A 21,366-nucleotide genomic window follows, 5' to 3' on the forward strand; every position below is an offset into this window, starting at 1 on the left:
CTGGTTATTCCTTCTCCACTGGTGCCAAACAGCAAGTTCAAAATACAGATGAATGCTGAGCAGCAGGAAAAGTGGCTCCAGTAAATTAAAGAAAAGTGCTGACAGCCATTCCTCTGCTTGGTGTCCCTGGCTTTAAGTACTACAGCACAGACTGGGCAAGAAATGAGCAGTTCCCAAGCCCAGGTCATTAGTTAGCAGGTTTTGTTGATTCCAACTCAAGTCAGGTACGTGCTTCTGAGGGCAGTGGTCATTGCCAAATTAACACTGAGCATGGTCTAAATGGATAAATCTGTTTAGTAAAGTGCCTCTCTTGGCTTCCTTCAATTCAGGTTCACTATTTAGCTTTGCTCAGATAGTATAACTTACTTTACTCCATGTGAACTTCAACTGATGACCAAAAGGAGCTGACTGGTTATAAATTAGTTGCTGCACATGCAATAAGCTCTCCACAGGCAGGGCCTCAAAGGCCAGCAGGAAATTCATTCCCCATCCACCACCCCCTGCTGACACCTCAGTCCTCTCTTCTCCATTTCTCCTTCAGCTCTTGCAGCATTTGCAATTACTTTTTACCACCCACTTCTAAAATTGTGACTCCCCCAGGACTCTTGCCACCACTGACCTCTGATGTGCTGGCAGAGGGACACACCACGGGGATTTCCTTGCTGAGAGAAGCCCTGGGGCTGCCCCTGGGGGTCTGCACATCCTCCTGCTGCCCCTGGGGGCTGCTGCAGGGAGGACCAGCCCATCCTGGCTGTGCTAGCAGCCTGTCCTCATTGCTGGGGAAAGGGCTCCTGCTGCCTGGGAGAGCTCCAGGCCAGCTTGGCCAGGGCTTGGAGCAACCTGGGCCACTGGAAGGGGTCCCTGCCCGTGGCAGGGGGGCAGAACCAGGTTACCTCTATGGTGCCTTCCAACATAAACCATAGCTCAGCCCATTTTGGAGTTCTGGGGGACTGGCTCCTGTGCAGGGGCTTCACCCTGTGCAGGGCAGTGACCTATAGGAGCCCAAAGGAGCTGTGCCCTCCCTGAGGCTTTTTGGACAGCACTCAAAGGGGGACACACTGCCCCAGAGCTGAGCACCTTCTGTCTCATGTCATGGCACCCCTTCTGAAAACACACCCCTTTGAGGGTAAAATAACCCTCCTCCCTTTTTTCTCCCCCTCTTTTAGGGTTGAAACAGCTTTCCAGTGACTGTCACACACTTCAGAGGTGTCCTGACGTGTAAGGAGAGACGAGCAGGAGGAATGGGGGAAGAACAAGCCCAGGGATCTGGTATTCAATCTCAGCTCTGTTACTGACCAGCAGACAGTGCCCAAAGGGTGTTTTAGAGTCTCTTAAAAAATCTCAGACCATAGTGTGGCCAGGGGAAGACACACCACCATAGACAGTCAACACTTTTTTGTGTGTGCTTTAGATTTTCCTACCATAAATTAACGTCAGAAACCAATTGCAATGCCTTTTTAGATCTCTCAGAAAGTTTTCAGTTTAAAAAGTACAGGAATACGTTTGGGGAATTCTTCATTACCATTGCTCATACACTTACTCACTGTTAGCAATTCCACCTTGAACTCATACACTTACTCACTGTTAGTAATTCCACCTGGAACTCCTGAAAAAATTCTGAAATGCTGTCCCTAAAAATAAACAAAATCCAAGCTTTTCATTTTTCCTGAGAAGAATTAAAACCATTTGAGCTCTTAGACTCTACTTTCAAATAACACTAATGAAACTATAGTCTAGATGTTATATTTTAAAATTTATTATATATTTTTGTGAGATATTTATATTTATTTATTTTATACTTACTAATCCTTAATAATTTGGAGTTGTCTTTTTAGAAGCCTCAGCCATGACTGATGAACTCAGCATAAAGCCACTGAATGAAGGGAAAAGAGACTCAGACAAAGAATCTATGTTAAATGTATGTTAATATTTTTTGGTCATGCTTCTTTAATTTGCTGAGATTTTCTACATAAGGAACATTATTTATTAATCACCCAGAGTTTTTCCACATTTTAGAATTTCTGAATGATAAGTAGAGAGCTTATAACTAGGCCAGAAATTGTGCAATGTACACATCTCTTTGAAATTTTTCATAAGGAAAAAATTCCTTAAGAGGAGTGTAGTACTCATTTGGAATTTCAAATTATACTTCATTTCAAATGGTTAATAGTCTTAATTGTGTCTAGATTTTGATTGTTTTTAAATTAAATATTAAAGACAGGGAATATGATTTCTAAAGTAGGCAAGAAGATATTGATTATAAACTAATTACAAATGTTTTTTGGCATGTTTTGGCGGGCTCATTAACACTCAGCGTTAATAGCGACCAGGTGTGTTGGTCACGTTAATGTCACTGCAGCTCCATCTTGTGGCTGAATGATTACTCTCGGTTAAGTTTTGATTCTGTAGGAAAAGCTTGGTCGAAAACAAACATGAAAAATGATGAGGAGAGGAATTCATAAGCATGATTAATTTCACTGTGGTTGTTTCTATAATAAAAATGTGACAGGAAAAAAACTGCAGCCCTGAGTGTTTAGTGCTCACCTTCCGTAGTTGTAATTTGCCATGTCTAAGTAGATAATTATAAACTGGGGGAAGTTTTAGTAAAATATTATTTAAGAAAATGAAAGAAAAAATGTCATGAGTATTATGATAATCTGTACCAATGAGTTTATAATCATATATACTTTGCCAGTCATGTTTTGTTCCTATTTCATACAGGTGACCAAAAATTCTGAAGGACAGTTTAACCTTGAGGCTGCAATTAAAAATGTTGACACAATGTCCAATGAGTTGAAGAAAATAAATGGTAATTCTGGCTTCACCATCCAGTTAAACACAAAACTGTGTAAGACATTCTTCTAAGAGTCTGCAGTTGGAATGGCCTAGTTTTCTGTGTCAGACAACTGGGTTTTAATGTAATGAAGCAATAGCTTTGCTCTTGTGTTTTGAAAAATTAATGGAACAGTGGTTAGAGAGCAATAGAATTGTGTTAGTTAAGCATGGCAAACACCTGCTAGGTGATCAGCCATTCCTTTCTAGGAACACTGAGAGCCTTCTAATGCAAGTATTGCTAACCTGCTAACACCAACTGAATGTAACCATCTTGGGGCAAGTGAAACAGCAGCCCTGAGTGAGTTGATAGATGAACACTAAAACAATGCTGTCTGTAGATTACCATTCACTGTCATTCAATAAATACCCTGCTGATACACTGCCCTTTGTCTTTCAGTGGAAAGCCAGCTACTGCTTTGTGACCTGATTTTGAATTTCAATCATCCTACGAAGGCCAAAGATTTAAGAGAAGCTGAAGAAAAGACTTGGAGTTTGACTGATTAAATAACATCCATTTTCATGTACTGCCTTCTATTAATACTGCTGAAGCTGCTTCTTCTTTCTTCTTTCTTCTAATTAAGTTTGAACTGTATAATGACAGCATGGTTTCCTGCAGGTAGACTATTTTTATTTTAAGCTAAACATGTGGAATGGAAAAAAACCTAGGTTATTGGTTACGAGAGTGGTTTTTTCAACCCACATTTCCCAAATTAAGCCCACTAGGGCTGGAAAAACTGATGTAATGAATTAAAAAGGTCAGGAAACTGGGCATGAAGTTTCTCATGTGGTTTTCTCCTTTTAAACAAAAACGTGTTGGAGCAGTAGCAAAGATTTGAAATTTACTTCAAGTCACTGTCTCTTGTCTCAGTTGTGCCTGGGGAAACAGGATAAGAAACTGCCAGTGAAGGAGGAACTGCAGTTTGTGTTTTGAGCTGCCTTCCTCGTCTTAAAAATGTTGCTGAGGAAGGGGTCAAAGAGCAGATTTCTTCTGGAAAACCAAAACTGCTTTCCATTCCAGTTTCTGTAATGACTCTCTAATGCAACTAGCTACAAAAATAGGGAGGAGATTGTGGTTTCAATGCTCTACCCTGAAATCTTGTTGGCCCAACATTTGCACAGCCACTATTTTCATGTAGTTCACTACAATAAATATTCAATCATACTTTACTTGGGGACGTATTTGAATGTTGAGATGTAGCTTTATTCTTAGACCAAATATATTTCTCTGAATAATCCAATAGAGATTAATTCTACTTTTAAAAAATATGCAGTGTTAGAATTTGTTATGCTGGTTTATGTTTTATTTCTCTTTCGCCGGTGAGATGATTTAAAATCAATAAAACACAATTCCATAGGAGGTGTTTCTGGGTTGTCAGATTTTTCAAGGCAGGGCAATGGAATAGAATTACAGTTCACAAGAGTCAGTGGTGATATGGGTGATTTTGTTCTTCATTTTCACTGTTTTTGAAAAAGACAGATTAGAACTGACTTTTCTTTCACCAGATTAGTAGTCCATTTTTAAAAATATTGGACTAGAAACAGCTTTTGTCAGCTGAATTTTTTTTTTTTTTTCACCTTTCTTTTTGGTCTCACAGTTGCATGGAAATGAACTTTGCTATCTTTGAATTCCAGCTCTTACCTAAACCTCTTAAAAAGGAACACTTACAAAACATATCTCTATAAGGAAAACTGTCTATGAAATCTGATTATGATATCTGGGAATCTTTACAGATTCTATGGAAGGTATTTTCTACCTTGAATTTTGGTTCCAGTGTTTTAACTGATACAGACACCATGGCTTTAAAAGAGAAAAAGTGTGACAAAAATCATAATTATCAAACCAAGATATTGTCAGACCACAAGGGAAATTGAAACCCAAGGCAAATGGTTGAATAAATCCCATTTAACAAAGGGGCTTCAGTGCTCCTCAGCTACAATTTGTATTTTTGAACTGCAAGTGTCCCTTTTTTGCTCTAAAAATTACAGTAAAACAGAAAGCAGATGTGCAAGAGGAACTAGGTTTGGCCTGTGTGTGCTTTCTAAGAGATCTGGGGGGTTCTGCCATGTAAGGGTCACATGATGATAATTTTGTTTCAGTGCTCCCTGTAAAAATGCAGTTCCTTGATTCGGTCAGAAAGGCACAGCTGAAGAGAGATGTGTGTGGAGAAAATCTTCTTTCTGAGTGAGGTTGGAGAATTGCAGGAAATAAAAAACTTCCAGTTGTGGGCTGAGGCATGGATATTGAACTTCCAGTGCTGTGGCAGAGAGGATGTGCTCTGTGGCTCTGGTGTTCTCCTGGAAAAGTGGGAACAAGCAGTTCACAGCTGAATAACCCAGACACAGATCCTGACAAGCACCTGCATTTCCAGGGTTGGAGGGGTTTTGTGCCATTGAAACCTGTGTGTCTTTCAGATTTGAGCTGATCTTTTCATAGAAGTGAGCAGAGTTAGATTTATTGAGGAAAAAGAAATTGGCTTTTATATTGTCTACTCTGCAGCTTTGACAATGTTTGGGTCTACTCTGTATCACTCCAAATAATAAAATTGCTGCTGCAATTCTGATCCAAAAAAGAGCTCCTATGAAAGCAGAGGCTAGTATGGATATTTATTTATGGTTCATCAAATTTGGAGTGGAAATAATTTCAAGAGGATATACATATCTTGGAAGATAAGAAATTCTCATGTGCTGTATGATTAATGGACACTTTGTAGGGAAATTATATTTACAGAGTACTGTATTTAAGCATAATTTAAAAAAAACATAGTCCTTTTTCTTTGAAACTAAGAATTTTAATGACTTCATGATTTTAGTTTGCTGAAAAGGAAAATATCTTGAAGTTTATAAACTTCAGAAGGCTTCAGTACTATATGGGATCTTCTCTAAAGTTTCATTTAAATATGTCCTGCAGCGTATTTTAATATGCACTGGTTTCTTGAGCCTCTGTCTTTTCCATCAATCAGAAGAAGGGGTGTTCTTTGGAAGTGGTCGATGATATCTGCTACAGAAGAAAATTCCTGTGGGATGGAAAAAATGAGAAGACTAAGGCCAAAATGTCAGAATTATTAGTAACCAGTAGAAACAAAAAGGGTTTTTTTTTAATTCTAAATATTTATCAATATTATAAATATATATATATAAGGTCCAGATCAACTGTTCTCATTCCTGCCATGATGTGTAGCTCAGTAACTCTGTGTACAAGCTGCTGCAATGTAGTATAAGTAATTTATATAGTCTTGGTCTGTTTAACACATGCTGTTGCCATTGTGCTCGATGTGATGACTGTACTTGAGAGGTGGCTGATCAGTTCAGGGGTTCTGTGTGGATCAGAACTGCCTGGAATGTGCTGAGCAGTCTGTCTGGTGCCAGTAAGCCCACACAGTCCTGCAGGCTGGAGCTGAGCCACCAGCCTGGGAGCAAAGCTGGAACTTGGCAGGTATGGATTAGCTCTCAGCTCTGCATTTCCCTTATCTGGTATCTCAGTGGGAAACAAACATTCCCTAATCAGTGGATTTCTAATGGCTGTGTTCTAAGGCCAGCCCTTCATTCCCTGAGTGCAAACAGCATCACCTGATTCTGCTTCGAGCAAGAACAATATTCTCTGAGTCAAGAAGCAGAATTCCAGCCCAGGAGAACAGCCACCTGACACTGAGGAATGAGGCAGGAGATGCCTTGAAATGAAGAGAAGTAGTGTGAAAAGCACATGGTACCTCTTTTCCTTTCAAGCTGGTTCCTAACAAGTACAAGTGCTCCTGCTCCTCGTAGCGGATCTGGATGTTGTACACTTTGTCTCTGTACAGCACCATCAGGACATAGGGGTGAGTCACTGTTTTCCTTGAGCTGTCCCTCACCAGAAATGTTCCATCCTGAAACAGGAAAAAATGAAAGATGACAAAGAGCAGACACTCCTGGGTTTGATCAGTGTAATACCTTTCACTAGAGCACTTGTGCTCCTAAATGTTCTTCTTTGTGAAATCTTTTTCCTTTCTGATAAGAGAAACTGCACTATTAAGGCATTTAGATCTTTTGACAAATGTGTTGTCTTTCAGCTGCTTCAAACTTTCCTCTGTAATAAAAGCAGATTCCAAAGGAAGGTAGGAATGGTGTTGTATGAGGGAGCAATTCCATTAAAGGAGGAAGTGAAATATCAAAGACCAAACCTCACATCCCTTTAACCAGAGGAGAAGTTCATTTCCACTAAGTGCCAATCACGTTTCCTACATGATGGATTTATAGACAGCTTAAAATAATGACATTGTGTAATTTAGGTAAAGGCAGTGATACTGGATCATTCTCTCTGCTTTTCCTAATTTCAGATCTAATTTGACAATTCTTCCACTGAAATCCCTTTCTTAAAGGCACTGAATGGGACCTCATAAACTGGACTTTAGTACAAATCACTGGAATGGTGCACATGCCATCTTCACCTCATGGCAAGTGCTGTGAGGCAGCACAGGGTAACCACAACTCCCACAGCAATCATTCTATTTATCTTTATGATATTAAAAATTAGATATTAAATATATAATAAATATTATATGTTTAATATATATTTTTATTATTTTAATAATATATTATTATATATTTTATTATTATAAATATATATATAAATATTTATTATATAAATTATATTATTATTATAAATAAATGAGAAAACATTTTAATTATTTATTTTTAAATTAAATTAATGTCTTTAAACGATGATAAATATTTATTATATTTTAAATGTATTTATTTATAGTTTATATATTTAATATTAAATGTTAAATAGTCTATATTTCATTTATTTCCACATGTACAGATGAGCCTTGTTTGAAGCTGTAGTTCATTTTGCCGGGCTCTGTGGCTCAGACAGGGATGGGATTTGCAGTACCTTGTTTATCCTGCGCAGCGCTGCCTCTGCCTCGGGCCGGCTGACAAAAGCCACGTACCACTCATCCTTCAGAGAGCCCTGGGGCTAGGACAGGACAAGGACAAGGACAAGGTCAGCTGCCAGGGAATGACAACATGCAAATAAGTACAGAGAAATTGCAGTGTGAGGGATATGTGGGTCTGTGTGCAGAATGTCTGTGTGCAGATAATGCTGCTATTTATTGTGGTATGGAAAGTGCTGCTAAATTGGTTTAAATTCCTTGCTCACTTTGATAAATTTGAAAATATTACAGATCTAGATATTATGCCCCTGCGGGTAAGCTAAGAAAACAGATATTTCCAAACACTTTCAGTAAAAGATTTTAAGTGGCATGTTCTCTTTTGTCTACCTGGACACTAGGCACAAAGGCATCCTTTGCCTTCATCTGTCTGGTTTTTAGCTATCATCTGAGACAACTGTGCAGACTTCCTGTGAATGCACTATTTATGATTGCCCAGCAGTGTTATCACCACAAGTGGTTTGCTCTAAACTTGTTTTATTGAAGGAAATGTGAAGCAAAAATGCACTTAAAAGAGTGAGTCCTTTACTCATCAAAGTTTTCTGGAAGGAGAACTGAAAGTTTGATACTGCTTGAAGGCAGTTGTGCAAAACAAGTAATCCAGACAATAAGTATTTTTCTTATTTTGCTCTTTTGGGATTCAACTCTTGTTGTTTTTCTTGGTGAGGACAAAATAAGGCACTACAGTTTGACACAGAAAAGGAAACTGAAAGCACTCAGTGACTGGAAAAACAACTTTGCAAGGTGTTGTCTCTCAAAACCAGAAAACTTGCTATCTTTACAGTTATGGTTCATGTTTTGTACCTCATCTTGCTCTGTGTTTGCCTGGTGAACAGCCTGTCTGCTGGGAATTGGCAATGGAGGTCTCATGTCAGCTGGGCCTCTGGAAGGAGATCTGCTTTTGCTGCCTTCAGAGGTACAAAAGCAGAAAAACAATGTTAAAACCAGGAAAATCATTTCATCTGTGCACCCAGGGTGTAGGATCTTGATTTTGTGAAGTATAAAGTATTTGTATCACCATGGTGTAAATAAAAATCATGTGAACAGTGCAAATTACCAAACAGCCAGTGCAAACAGCTAAAGAACTATTTAGTGCAATACAACACCCTGGTACTGAGACATCTAGAAATCATTTGAAATCAGATTTAGGCTTCTCTATGAGAACCAGGTTCTTTAAATAATTCCATCCTTGGTGCACAGGAAATTTCACTGAGCTCTTGTGGTTCAGATTTCTGTAAGAACAAATGAACCTGAAATAGGGGTGACATTTTATCAGTTTCTGTACCACAGTTACTCGCCTGAGAGCATCTTGGTTTCTTTAGAGACAGAAGTAACATTGTCTCTTTGCAATCCTTGCCTTCTCAGCAATTAGAAAGTAAAAAATGTCACTGTAGGACACTGACAGCTGTTACCATGTGCAAAAAAAATTACTTTTAAAGCAGTTGATGTCTAAGTTTTCTTTTTTTTTTTCTTACAAGATAAATATGGAGTGTATTTCACATGAAAAGCATTTGCTAACCTTTTTGGGGATTATTAGCATACCACAGTGATTTGCATAGCTCAGCTCTCAGTACTGTACACAAAAAAATGGTTTTATGAAGTTTTGACACTGGTTGAACTGGGCAGGAAGCCCAAACTTCAGGGGTGAAAAAAGCCCAAAATCTTTGATTCCGACTAAGTAAGGTACACAGGATGCCTTTCAGGAACTTCTGTTCCCAGGCCAAGCAGAAACATCCATAGGAAAAAAAAGCTTTTATATTGACTTCACTGAAACTATCTTTCAACTTTCATTCACTTAGAAAAGAAAAACAATGTAAGGATGTAGGATACAAACCTGGATGGAAGCGGGGTGGTAGAGAGCCAGTCGCAGACAGGTTTCTAGCACTGTTTATAAAAAAAGAGTAGTCAGGAGAAATACAACATTTCTCTACAACATTTCTGTGCTCTGATCACCTGATCTGGACTTTGTGCCTGTTTTACAGAATGTGAGAGCCCCTTGAGACCTGTGCAGGGTGAGGAGAGCTTTCTCTTTTCTTCTTTTTTTCTTTCCTCCTTTTTGTGGAAGTGGATCCACCTTTAAGTTTACTGGAGCTCAGTGTCTGGCAATAGGGTAATCAGAAAAGGCCACAGAGACTTCAGCAGCAGGATCAGTGCAGGAGAGCATTCAGTTTGGGGAGTTTTCACAGGGAATGGCTCTGTCCTTCCCCAGAGCAGAAAGCACAGGGAGCAGCTCTCGCTGCGGGGTTCCACTTACAGAGTTATTATTCTTGCAGCTTCTGTAACATTGTTGATAAAAATGCAGCTTCTCATTTATGTTGCAAGCTGGGAAGGACCAGCAACATCAGGGACAGGAACATCTCCCACATGAGGAAAGGCTGAGGGAGCTGGAAGCTGAGAAGGCTCAGGAGGGATCTTTTAAAGCACATAAATATCTAAAGGGAGAGCCAGGCTCTTTTCACTGGTGCCCAGTGACAAGACCAGAGGTCCCTCTGAACATCAAGAAACGTTTTTTAATGTGAGGGCAAGCAAGCACTGGAGCAGGTTGCCAAGAGTGTTGTGGAATCTCTCTTTCCTTGGAGACATTCAGATGCTATCTGGATGTGGTACCAGGCAGCCTGTTCAAGGTGACCTTGCCTGAGGAGGGGGTTGGACCAGAAGACATCCAGAGATCTCTGCCAACCTCAGCCAACATCCAAAACTGCTCAAAATGGAGTTCCATTCTTCAGTTTCTGGGGCTTTTTTTTTTGTTTCTTTACCTAATTGAGAACAAATTGCCTGCACTCCTTTCCTTTACTGTTCATATTTCTCTTCTGCTTAAATGAGCTGTTAAAAAGGCTCTGAGATAAATATGCTAATTTTGTTTGCACAACAAAAACACCCTATCATGACTTGATTTATGGGAGAGAATCAGTCAGCCCGGGGGCCTCTGCTACAGCAAAATTTGGCAATGCTCATTGAGTGTAAGCAGAAGTGTTCATCATAGGAATAGTTCAATTTGCATATGACCTTGCTATTGCTACTGCAGTGTTTGTTTTGGTGTCAGCAGTTCCAGAGAATGATGGGAAATGTGAGGAGTTCATCAAAGAGCCATTAAAAAAATACAGAGATTAGAAAATGTGCATCAGACACGGACTCAAGGAGCCCACTCTAACTCATCAAAGTCTAAATCTGTTGCATGGTACATCAGAAATAAAAATTTAATTTGTGGCTCTTCAGTCTAGCAAGTGAAGGCATAACAATCAAATATTTGTAAGTTGAAGGTGGGAAAAAATTGCAGCAAGGTTCACAATTTTAAATAGGAATTATCAACCAGTCCAGTAAGATTTAGTAAAAGGGACATGAAATTGTTTCAGATTCAACTCCAGACAACTGGGTTTGAGGAGTTTTTTAGTTTTCAAGTGTGAGGAGTTGCAGCTCTAACACTTAAGGTGCCCTATAGTGTGCAGGATCCCTTTGTCCTGAATCCTGCCTAGTTTTGTAGGTGATGATTCCCTCTCAAAAGGACTGGTCATTCTTATGGACCCTGCAAGCAATGGCAGAGCAATGGGTGTCTCATGAATGGAAGCCTTGTACTGTGTAGGGTCTTGATGCCTTAGGATTTAGCTTTTCTGGTTTTCAGATCCTGCACTGCTTTAGTGTATAGCTCTAAAACTCCATGGCCTGTCAGCTGCTGTTCTCCCATTTCATTGAGATAAAACAGTTCCTCTCTAGGCCTGGAACTCAGGGACACCTGACTGTCTCAGGCCCCTAGAGGTGTAAACAACAGTGAATTGGGGGGGATAACTTGGAGTAAATGACTTCATTACTGAAAATGTAATTGGAGGATTAACCCCTGAGATGTAAATGAACCAAATTTAAAATTCCCTGAAAAACTCATGACCATCTTCCATCCTGGGTGTAACCCCTTGGAGGCTTTTGACTGCCCAAGATGTACCTGCTGAAGGCCTTCAATAAATACCTGCTTTTATTCTCTTAATCTTGTCTAGCCTCTGTTTAGGTGGCCACTCCAAGGCATCAGTTTAAAAATCTTCCTTGCCATAAAACAGAGAGATTCATGGTTTTTTCTTGGTTGCCTGATGTACTCTCTGCTCCACTGATACAGAGCTTCAATCCTATAGAGAATTCTCCTGGATAGCAGGAACAGCACTAATGAGCATTTTGTAGAGGCAAGGGCACAGGCTCAGTAATGAAATACCAAGAGACTGAGATTCAAAAGGAATGACCCATAATGGTGAAACAAACCTTTCTGCAGCAGGAATGCTGTTGGATCCTGGCTTAGGTGGAGGCTTGACAGATTTGGGTGGGAATGCATTGGAACTGTATGGGGGCAAAGACAGCTGTGGCACTGGTCTTTGCAGGGCAGCTGTGGAGAGGAAGAAAAGGAAACTTAAATTCTACATGAGATATTTTTAAATGAAGTAGAATGAAGAAATTCTGTCACCTTACTGCTATTTAATTAGATAAATATAATGCAATAAACAGTCCTTGATGTGTTAGTTACAAATTGGAAACTTATATGGTCAGCTGAGAACTTAAAAGTAGATATTAAAATTAAAAATAAACTGGAACTGGCTTGAGCAACATTTACATTTTCTAGGTTCTGTTTTGGATCAGCCACAATTCAGGTACCTTAACTGCAGAAGGTGGTACATGTTTTCTGTCACATTGCTTCTAAATAGCAGAGCTGATATCACCTTTTTGAACATCATTCTGAGATTTCTCCCAGCATGAAATAAAACATTTTCTTTCTGCAGTGTCCTCAGACCTGAACTAGCAGGAGTGGAACAGGTTAACTCTGCTCTGCACAGCTTAAATAACCTTATTCTTTATGGAGGCTTAGGGGCAGTGATAATTCATAGAGGCTTGGCCAAATGTCCTGCTTCTGTTATGGAGTCACTTTACCAACTCCATTTCAGAAATCAGCATTCTGCAGTAGTTTAGAAACACTGGTGGCACATGGCAGAAGTTCTGCCTCTGTTCATGACAGAGCCTGCTGCCAGCAGGGTCTGCTGAGGACTGGGAGACACCAGGTTTCTGTTTCCAGCTGTTTGATGCTGTGTGCAGAACACAAATCTCTCTAATGTAGTGTATTTCATAAGAAATCCTGCTGGCTGGTAACTGGCTGACTGAAGGAAGCTATTAGCTACTGATTTCCTGGGGTTTGTGGCTTTGATATATAAATCTGCATCAGGCACTTTATAAGAATTCCACTGCCTATCAAGGTACCACCTCACTTTAGAAATGGCTCTAAGGAAACAAATGAAGTAATTTCCTCTTTTTTTTTATTTTTAGAACTAATACAAAGAAAGATTTCAAGTTTGAAAAATCACTGTAGAAATACTTACTGTCTTCTTCATCCTGGGGAGCCAAAAAAAACATAATTAGCAAATTAGCAACATATTATAGCACAGTTCTTAGGAATGTTTTACAAAACAAAATCTGGACATTGGTGAATTTTGAGTATACAAGGATTCTAATATCTACAATATGACTTCCCTCAAAAATTTTGGGCACTTTTTGTCTTCATGCAACACCAAATAATTTTTTAAGTTTTTAAAGTTTAAAAGTTTTAAACAAGATGTGTGGTAGATGTCCCATAACACATCTTGACCTAAAATAGTCAGAAATTCTCAGGAGATATAAACTTTCCTTATTCCTTCGAGAAAGTGTAGACTCTCAGAGTTATCTGAAAGTGAAACTTTTAGGTCAGCTTAAGCTGAAAAAATCCCCAGAAGCCCAAATCTTTTTTAAGCAAAACCACTTCTCTCATGTCATAGAAGAAATTCTGGCCTTATTCTTCCTGTTATCCAAGATAAGTTCTCAGGGAACAAACTGAGCTTGACACAGAGGAACTATTCAAAAACACCCCATGTGCCATGAAAGATCCATGAGTATTCCTTCCAATTTATAAAAGAAACAAGTTTACCTTTCCAGCATTATTAGTTTATACAGGTACTTAATTTACTGTAACCCCCATACTTTTAAATATATGCTTTGAGACTACACTTACTTCGTTTTTCTTGTGTGGTGGCCAACTGTGCCTGAAATGAAAACAAAACCCTCATCATAGGTGGAATAATACTCATTCACTTCATGTGCATTAGGCCATATTTTCAACTTGAACATTAATTTGTAGCAAGTTTTAAAGACCAATGGATGCAGAAACATTTTTTTCCCTCATAAAAATATCTAATTTTCTTTTCTAAGATTCTAATTTTCAGCCATAATCTAATACACTATTCTAGTTCTTAGCCCATCTTGATTTTATCAACAAGGAAAATGTCTGATTAATTGATTGTGGTTAGAGCTTAAAACAAGCTTGTGCAATGATGAAACATTATGACTTCAAGTCTTGAACTCATTTATAATATTTGACAACACTGCTGGAGCACGTCATAAGGATAGCAGGCTTTGTTTCTCTGATCAATTATCCTTCCTGGTGAGCAGATCCCAATTATTTCTTCTCTTGTTTGAAGTACAGTCAGTGTTCAGCCCCCTGGTGGTCTAGAAAATGCTGGGGAATGATCCAGCTCTGCTAGAAAATGCTGCTGGCTGCTAAGAAGGAGTTTTGCAGGCTAATAAAATCAATGGGATGAAAGTACAGCTTTCCTTTTCTAACACCCTAGAACAAAAACTCATGTAAGGATGTTCCCTAGAGCAAGAACTTGCACTGCTGGAAAAAACATGGATCATCTGTATCTTTGTACAGCTTGGGAGTGAGTGATGCCCCTCGTAATGGCTCTTCCAGATATGACAGGAGAGAGTTTTTCTGCATTCACACCTTTCTGCAGCTTCAAGCACATCCTGTGCATTATTATGAACCAAAACTTTGATAGCCACAGACCCTGCTGTCATGCAGTACCAGTAAATCAGACCATCCTGTGTTGCTTGTCCATATTTTTGGTAAATTTCATTTCTCCTTTATTGAATTTCAGTGAAATGAGCACTTACTTTCCAGGGCTTTGCTTCCTTAGAGGAGGTGGGTTGCCTCTTTCATATCTGTCACTTGGTGGGACAGGAGGTTTTGGCATCATTGCTAACTGTTCTCCCAGGGATCTAAAGCAGGAGTGAGATGATGAAATAAAGGCAAAAAGCTGCTTATTAAGAAATGACTGGGGAATACTGGCAATGAGAGGATCATTTGCAGAGGACAAATCTTACCTTAGCTGTGAAACCAGAGGCTGCAAAACAACAAGGAATAGTTAAGAGAATATGTAAGTGTATCAAAATAGGCAAAAACTGTTAATAATCACCAAAAAAAAAAAAAAATTACCTTCTCAGGAATGACTGGCTTCTTCCCTGAAAACAGCAAAAGCTTACATTTAGAAAAAATGGAAGTTAATTAATTGAACTTCCTATGAAATAATTGAGTTTTGAATAAAACTGGAAGTTAATCTTTCTGGTTGAAGAGCTCATATCCTGAGATGTAAGCCAGAAAAATATTCTGGCTTTGCAAGTGATGGTAAAATTGCAGTCTCTCTTATTGAAGGGAAATTTAAACATTTTCAACATGGCACGTGTCACAATCACATTATCTAAGGCTCAGCTTTGAAGTACTGGATACTTTTTTGCCATTATATAACAGATAAGAGTTTAGATAATAAATAAAATTGTAGAGTCATATCTGTAGATGCTTTGTATAATGTGGTTTTCAGGTCTGAAGGAAATGCCCTTTTTTTCTGTGTCTTATGAATTCTCAGCCTTCTTTTAAGTCTGTTGCCACATTACCTACAGCAGTGTATGCAGAGTTTCATTACCTTTGTATGCAAAGGTGATTTCCTCCTTTAACCTACTAAATATTTCCTTGTTCAATCACTTAGGTGTGCATCAAACCTTTATTGCACAGGGCTCTCACAATGTCTTTCTGTTCACCTGTCTGACCCAGGGTTGCTGTTTTCTATGTGAAATTTCTCTTCCACTTCGTAAGCTCTGCTCACACCATTTATTCATAAACACATTACTTTGATTACATTTGGTTGAGCCTTGTTCTTTTGCATTAATTATATTCAAACTGATGATTTGCAGTAATTAAAGCAACAAACTGATGATTTGCAGTAATTAAAGCAACCCCAGTGATAGTAATGGGAGCAAATACTGACCTGATCCTGGGCTTTCTCTTTCGTATGGGGGAGCAAGGCGATCCAGAGAGGGTTTGGTGCTTCTGTCTATAGAAGGAGCTGCAGCTAAACACAACAACTGTGTGAGATCATTTGCTGGTGTAGGTCAATATATCTTTATTTTGCATAGATTAGAACTGGTGTAACTTCTTAAAACAACAATTCAGACTCCTGTATAATTGTATGACAACAGTTGTACAGACAGTTGTTCTTAAAACAACAATTCAGACTCCTGTATGAGTACAATTGTATGACTACAGTTGTACAGACAGTTGTTCTTAAAACAACAATTCAGACTCCTGTATGAGTACAATTGTATGACTACAGTTGTACAGATAGTTGTTCTTAAAACAACAATTCAAACTCCTGTATGAGTAGCAGAAGAGGGTGGAACTGAGGGAAAAGAGGAGGAATTGAAGTGCTGCACAGTCTGTGGGAAAGCTTTACAAAGAGAACTCCAGCTGTACTCACGTTTCAAAGGCTTCATGTTTCTGTCTCTACCCAAGTCGTTGTTGCTCGGTGGAGATGGGAAAGCTGGCAGCTAGAATGAATATTCACCAATGGTTAAAATGTGTCTTCACCTTTCTCTTTGGAGTGTATTAACCCCACCACACTCATCTGCCAGTCTTGTGTGGCACAGCACAAGGAGCAGGTCTCTGCTCACTGCAGGAAGGACAGGAGCCAGGGACCCTCCTGGAGCATGACCAAAATCACTGGTTTTTGTTGGATGCAGAATTGCCTCCATCTGCAGTGTCTCCCCACACTCCAGTGGGATGTCTCCTCAGGAAGGGGAGGTGCATTGTCAGAGGAAAGGAACAGGAGCTCCAACACTGCTGTATCTCTGTGACACTGCATCAGTCCCTCCATCACATCCTAAAGCTTTACTTGTAGAAACATTGCCAGGTTTAGTGCACATCTGTTCTGGCAAACACTGAACTTATAGTGCCAGCTGTCAACAGCACAAGAGCTTTCAGTTCTGAAGTATTAACAGCAGGAAAAAAGGAATCAAATCTTGGTCATCAATGTTCTGATTACACAGTCTCTTACACTTTTATGTGGTCCTAATTCAATTGGGCAAGTATTAGAAGTATAGTTTGGAAAAACATAACCTTGTTTTCAAAACAGAGGCATCCCTTAAAAATATATATATATATGTTTTATATATTTTTATATAAAATAAAAATGGGAGAGGCATTCACAAGTGTGTGTAAATCTCCAGTGTAAGAATCAATTAAGGAATATAAAATAATGAAATATATTTCTCCCATAAAATTAAGTTGTTCCTTGAACAGTGACCACCTTGTAACATCAAATCTGTTTTGATGGTTTCCTCTTCATACACTAGGTCAATAGAAGTGGCCCTACACTTGGACTCCTAAGAAGGCCCTGGGATAGGAACTAGGTGAGATATTAAGACAGGAACATACAGTAGCACTTCTTCCCCCAAATGAGGCTGGGCCAGGTCGCTGGGGGGGCACTGGAGGCTGATGTGAAGGCTGATGTGCTGATCTGGTCGTTGTAGGTCTGTCTAAAGAAAACAAAAATCCCAAATTAAACAACTACACAGAGCTTGGTTATTTAATACTCATTCAATCTTTATGACAAAGAGCCCTTACAAGAACCTGACTACTGAAGTTAATAAATCATCAAGACATTGCTGTAGGATTTGCCTGGCAGTTGCTTTAGGATCAGTGTGTTGTGTTGGGAGTTCCAGGCTGGTCTGTCCCTGTGGGGGTGACTCCCCTGCCAGGCTCTGAGCCACAGGATTCATTTCATTCCCTGCAGCACAGTGTGTGAAACACCAGCCAATCTGAATGGCAGCTTTGTTCTTCTGAATGGACTCCACACCTCCAGGCTGCTGAGGATTCAGACATAAAACAAAAAGGACAGGCAGGGACAGCTGATTGTTCTTTTCCCAAATTTCACTAGAGTTTTTGCCATTGTTGTGACAACCTGCTCTGTCCAAGGTTGCACTGCTAAAGCTACTGCAGCATGTACATGGGTGTGACTTCATACAGGTTCAAATCAAAGGCCAACTAATGCACACATCTCACAAAACTAATCTTTATTCCAACAGAGCTTGTCCAAAGTAAAAAATGTAACTTTAAAAGTCACAGATTTTGTGTCACTAAATCTTGCTTATGAACTACACTGTTGCCTTCAAGGAAAAACCTTCTATATTCCATTATCAGCCACCTAAACTGTGGTTGTAAAATCTAATTTGTAAATTATTAATAACACCTAATTTCTAGTAATTACCTATATAATCTGTGCTGCTTGGAAGTGACTTGGCAGGAAATATGACACTGTGATGTGCTTCTTCATTGTTGGATGGAGGTGGCTCATAGCCATCACTGTCATGGTCTGCTTCTTCAGGCTCCTCTGTTGGTGATTCATAGTCAGCCTCATCTTCCTTTTCCTGATCTTCATCAGGGCTTTCATAGTCATCATCATCTTCATCATCCTGGCAAATGAGCATAAAAAGTGGATGCTGGAAGAGAACACTAAACCCTGCAGAGCAGGTTCCTGGTAGCCTTTCACTGTGGTATTTTTCACTCTGGAAAATACCAAACTTTTACAACCAGTTTGAGGGGAAAAATCTGTTGAAATAATACTGGGAAAGGAAGAAACATTCCACTAATGCATTAGTGGAGCTTAAGAAAGGAAACAAATATCATGTGATGACAGTGAGTGCAGTGGGAGGTCAAGATGAGGTGTGAGTTTGCTGAAATGCATGAAATGTTTTAGGGAACAGGCAAGGCACCAGCAAACAAGCCAGTGTTCCCAGGAACACAATGGAGCAGCAGTTGATGTTGCTGATGTTCATTCTTGCTTTCTAACATGTCCTCCACAGCATGCAACCCAACTCATGAAAATTATTCATAAAAGCTGAGGCCTTTGATTTGGGTCTTGGTGTCCTCCTGACCCCAACCAGCCTCGTTTGCAGGACCTCATAAGGGGACAGTGTCAATATGGTCATTGCACATCTGTGCACTCTGTCAAGCCTTGGGAGAAAAAGAACCCTCCATTTGTCACTGGTACCACAGCTGGAATTTCCAGAGTCCTCTGCACTGGCACAGAGCCCATGTGCTCTGTAGGTGATTACTTTTATCTCTTGTGCTCCCAGAATAGCAGCAAATCTCCTGTGAACTTAGTAACAAGTGGCTTCTAAAAATGCCTCTCCCTTATATTTTTGGACAAAAGCCATTGGCACTGGTCAGCCTCAGAGATCTTCATGAGCTCAGGCTGTGCATCAGCAGCTGGGGTGGGTGTGTGTCACCTTAACACCTTGCTGAGGCATTTCCTATGCCAAAAGGCAGAAGGAACTTCTGTAGGCTAAATGGCTTTTAAAAAATATACTGTTCAACAAGTTGGCTCTAGAGAATAAAATGGCAAGAATTTGCCATTGAATAACACAGCAACCTTGCACCTCTAGGCAGCTCTTTTAAGAGCTTGAAACAAACATGTAAAACTCAGCTGTGGTTCTGTGGGGACCTGGCTGTAGGCTGGGAGCTACAGGAAGGCAATAGGAAGGCAATTCTGAATTTCTGGGGAGAACATTTTCTCAGTGAGGAAATCTGTATGCAGGCACTCCCATCATTCCTGCTCCTGCTTTTCCTCCCCCAGCTGTGCTGCCCAAGCAGCCAGGGCAGGAACAGAGAGCCCCCTGAGCCAGAGGGGTTTTCACCCAAATACTCACAAACGAAGACCAGCCACCATCATCCTGAGCATAGCCTGTGGGAAGAAGCACAACCACACATTTCTGAGCATGGACACCTCTGTCAGACATGCAACAACTTGACAGAAAGTGTGGGAGAGGTTTCACAGTGACTTCTGTGAGCCAGAGGGATGTTTGATAGGAGAATAATAAGAATTTCCTACCAAGGTCACTGACACAGAAACCAAGAAAGAAAAGAGAAATCAGAGAAACCTGCAACAGCCTGTTCCAATGAGCACTTTGTTTGTCTCCTGACCAGTAAGAAAAGTGCAAACTGATGAGCTTTGTAAGAAAGTATAAAAAGCATGCAACCTATAATGAAAACAGATCTGAAACCTGAAAATGGAGTGTTGCTTTGCATTGTGACCATCAGAACTAGGACAAGAAAGAACCCAAGAAATGCCAGGTGAGTTCTGGACCTCAGTGCTGTGCCACAGGAAGGAGCTGTTCTTTCAGAGGCAGGCTGGCACTGGTGAGGGCACATCCTGATTCAAAACCAAGATAAAACTGCCCTGCTGTGACACAGTCTGGGTGCTGGCACTTCAAGTGTGTCCCACTTCCAATTTAAATTATATCATTTGAAACAAAATGCTTTCAGAATGAGCCCAGACTTATCTCCTTGTTTAAAACTATTTTAGCTTTCATAAAAAAATGGTTTGTTTTTTCTAAATCTCAACTTCCCTCTCTAATACAGTGCTGCCAGGAGGAAAGGCAGGGGGTGGAGATGTTGGAACAGAAATATATAAACACTGATACAATGTGTTGGGTTAAATAAGGACAATTTGACTATTCTCAGGTAAAAGTCTCTGCTCTTGCCTTCCTTCACCATCTTTTCTCTTTAAAAACACATTTTCTTACTAATTGTTCTGCATCTACACTTTTCTTTTTTGAAACTTCTTTATAGTCCCATATTTTCATTTATTGTTTTGGATTTTTGGTTCCTAACCCTGCTCCCCCTCTGTTGACTCTGCTCTGCAAGTATTAATTTAACATTTTAATATTTTAAAACATTTGTTGTTAGGGTCTGCCAGTATTCACTTACTTGTGTTTTCTGGAGATTTTTGTGTTTGGGCCCTGTAACAAAGATACAAAAAATAAATTATTTCTATTAAATGTTTGATGCTTCTATTGCAAATAAAAGCAATAGTTAACTGTCATAGGAGAAAGAAGTTTACATAGATGAGTTTAACTCTGCCCAAATGCCAAAAACACATTATAGTTGATATTTGCAGAGAAGATCTTAATAAAATCTAATCTGTTTCAATAAGAATTGAAGTCACAGAAGTCAGGTTTGAAGCAGGGGCACTCAGTAAATACATTTACCAGTCTTGAAAACTGAAACTTCAAAGCCAAGTTCAGAAATGTAAGGTTAAATAAGGTTTTTATGGTTTTCAGTTCTAGTTTTGGATTCTAGTGAATGGAAATGTGTAAAATCATGTTATCAGATGATGCAAAACCATGTTATGTAGACTGGACTTGGTTTTCATTGGGTAGGGTCATAAATTGTTCTTTTCTCATAGAATTTTGCAATTTTTGCCCTTCTATTGTGAATGTTATATTCAGTGACAAATATTAAGAATTAAAGAGTATAGTGATTATAGATCTGTGGAATGCATGAATGATGATTTATTATTAATATATGCCCAGGCTTCATGGCCTTCTTAAGGGCTGTGTGCTCAGGTGGAAAATTGCAGGAAATGTGCAAATGTTACTTGGTTCTGGACATGGCAGAAGCATCTGGGGTGTTCGTGGGCTCAGCATTTGGTAT

General features: G+C 39.5%; 1 protein-coding gene and 1 long non-coding RNA gene across 2 annotated transcripts in view; one reads left to right on the top strand and one right to left on the bottom strand.

Annotated features, from left to right (window-relative positions):
- The first annotated feature begins 1,166 nt into the window (after positions 1 to 1,166).
- Positions 1,167 to 4,190, top strand: LOC132334185 (uncharacterized). Its single transcript, XR_009488349.1, has 4 exons — positions 1,167 to 1,269; positions 1,824 to 1,918; positions 2,722 to 2,809; positions 3,233 to 4,190. It is a non-coding gene; the product is annotated as an uncharacterized LOC132334185 (long non-coding RNA).
- LCP2 (lymphocyte cytosolic protein 2) overlaps positions 4,115 to 21,366 on the bottom strand; it is a 28,347-nt gene continuing 11,095 nt past the window's right edge. The window contains exons 5-21 of the mRNA XM_059860042.1: positions 20,641 to 20,672; positions 19,581 to 19,615; positions 18,140 to 18,344; positions 17,308 to 17,408; positions 16,352 to 16,421; positions 15,863 to 15,946; positions 15,037 to 15,062; positions 14,925 to 14,944; positions 14,715 to 14,819; positions 13,774 to 13,804; positions 13,109 to 13,121; positions 12,006 to 12,126; positions 9,598 to 9,647; positions 8,568 to 8,671; positions 7,706 to 7,789; positions 6,543 to 6,698; positions 4,115 to 5,849 (exon numbers count right to left, since the gene is read on the bottom strand). Coding sequence (XP_059716025.1) covers positions 5,727 to 5,849; positions 6,543 to 6,698; positions 7,706 to 7,789; positions 8,568 to 8,671; positions 9,598 to 9,647; positions 12,006 to 12,126; positions 13,109 to 13,121; positions 13,774 to 13,804; positions 14,715 to 14,819; positions 14,925 to 14,944; positions 15,037 to 15,062; positions 15,863 to 15,946; positions 16,352 to 16,421; positions 17,308 to 17,408; positions 18,140 to 18,344; positions 19,581 to 19,615; positions 20,641 to 20,672 — 1,360 coding nt within the window. The 3' untranslated portion in view covers positions 4,115 to 5,726. The remainder of the gene's footprint in view (positions 5,850 to 6,542; positions 6,699 to 7,705; positions 7,790 to 8,567; positions 8,672 to 9,597; positions 9,648 to 12,005; positions 12,127 to 13,108; positions 13,122 to 13,773; positions 13,805 to 14,714; positions 14,820 to 14,924; positions 14,945 to 15,036; positions 15,063 to 15,862; positions 15,947 to 16,351; positions 16,422 to 17,307; positions 17,409 to 18,139; positions 18,345 to 19,580; positions 19,616 to 20,640; positions 20,673 to 21,366) is intronic.

Source organism: Haemorhous mexicanus, chromosome 15, assembly GCF_027477595.1.
Source record: "Haemorhous mexicanus isolate bHaeMex1 chromosome 15, bHaeMex1.pri, whole genome shotgun sequence".
NCBI lineage: Eukaryota > Metazoa > Chordata > Aves > Passeriformes > Fringillidae > Haemorhous > Haemorhous mexicanus.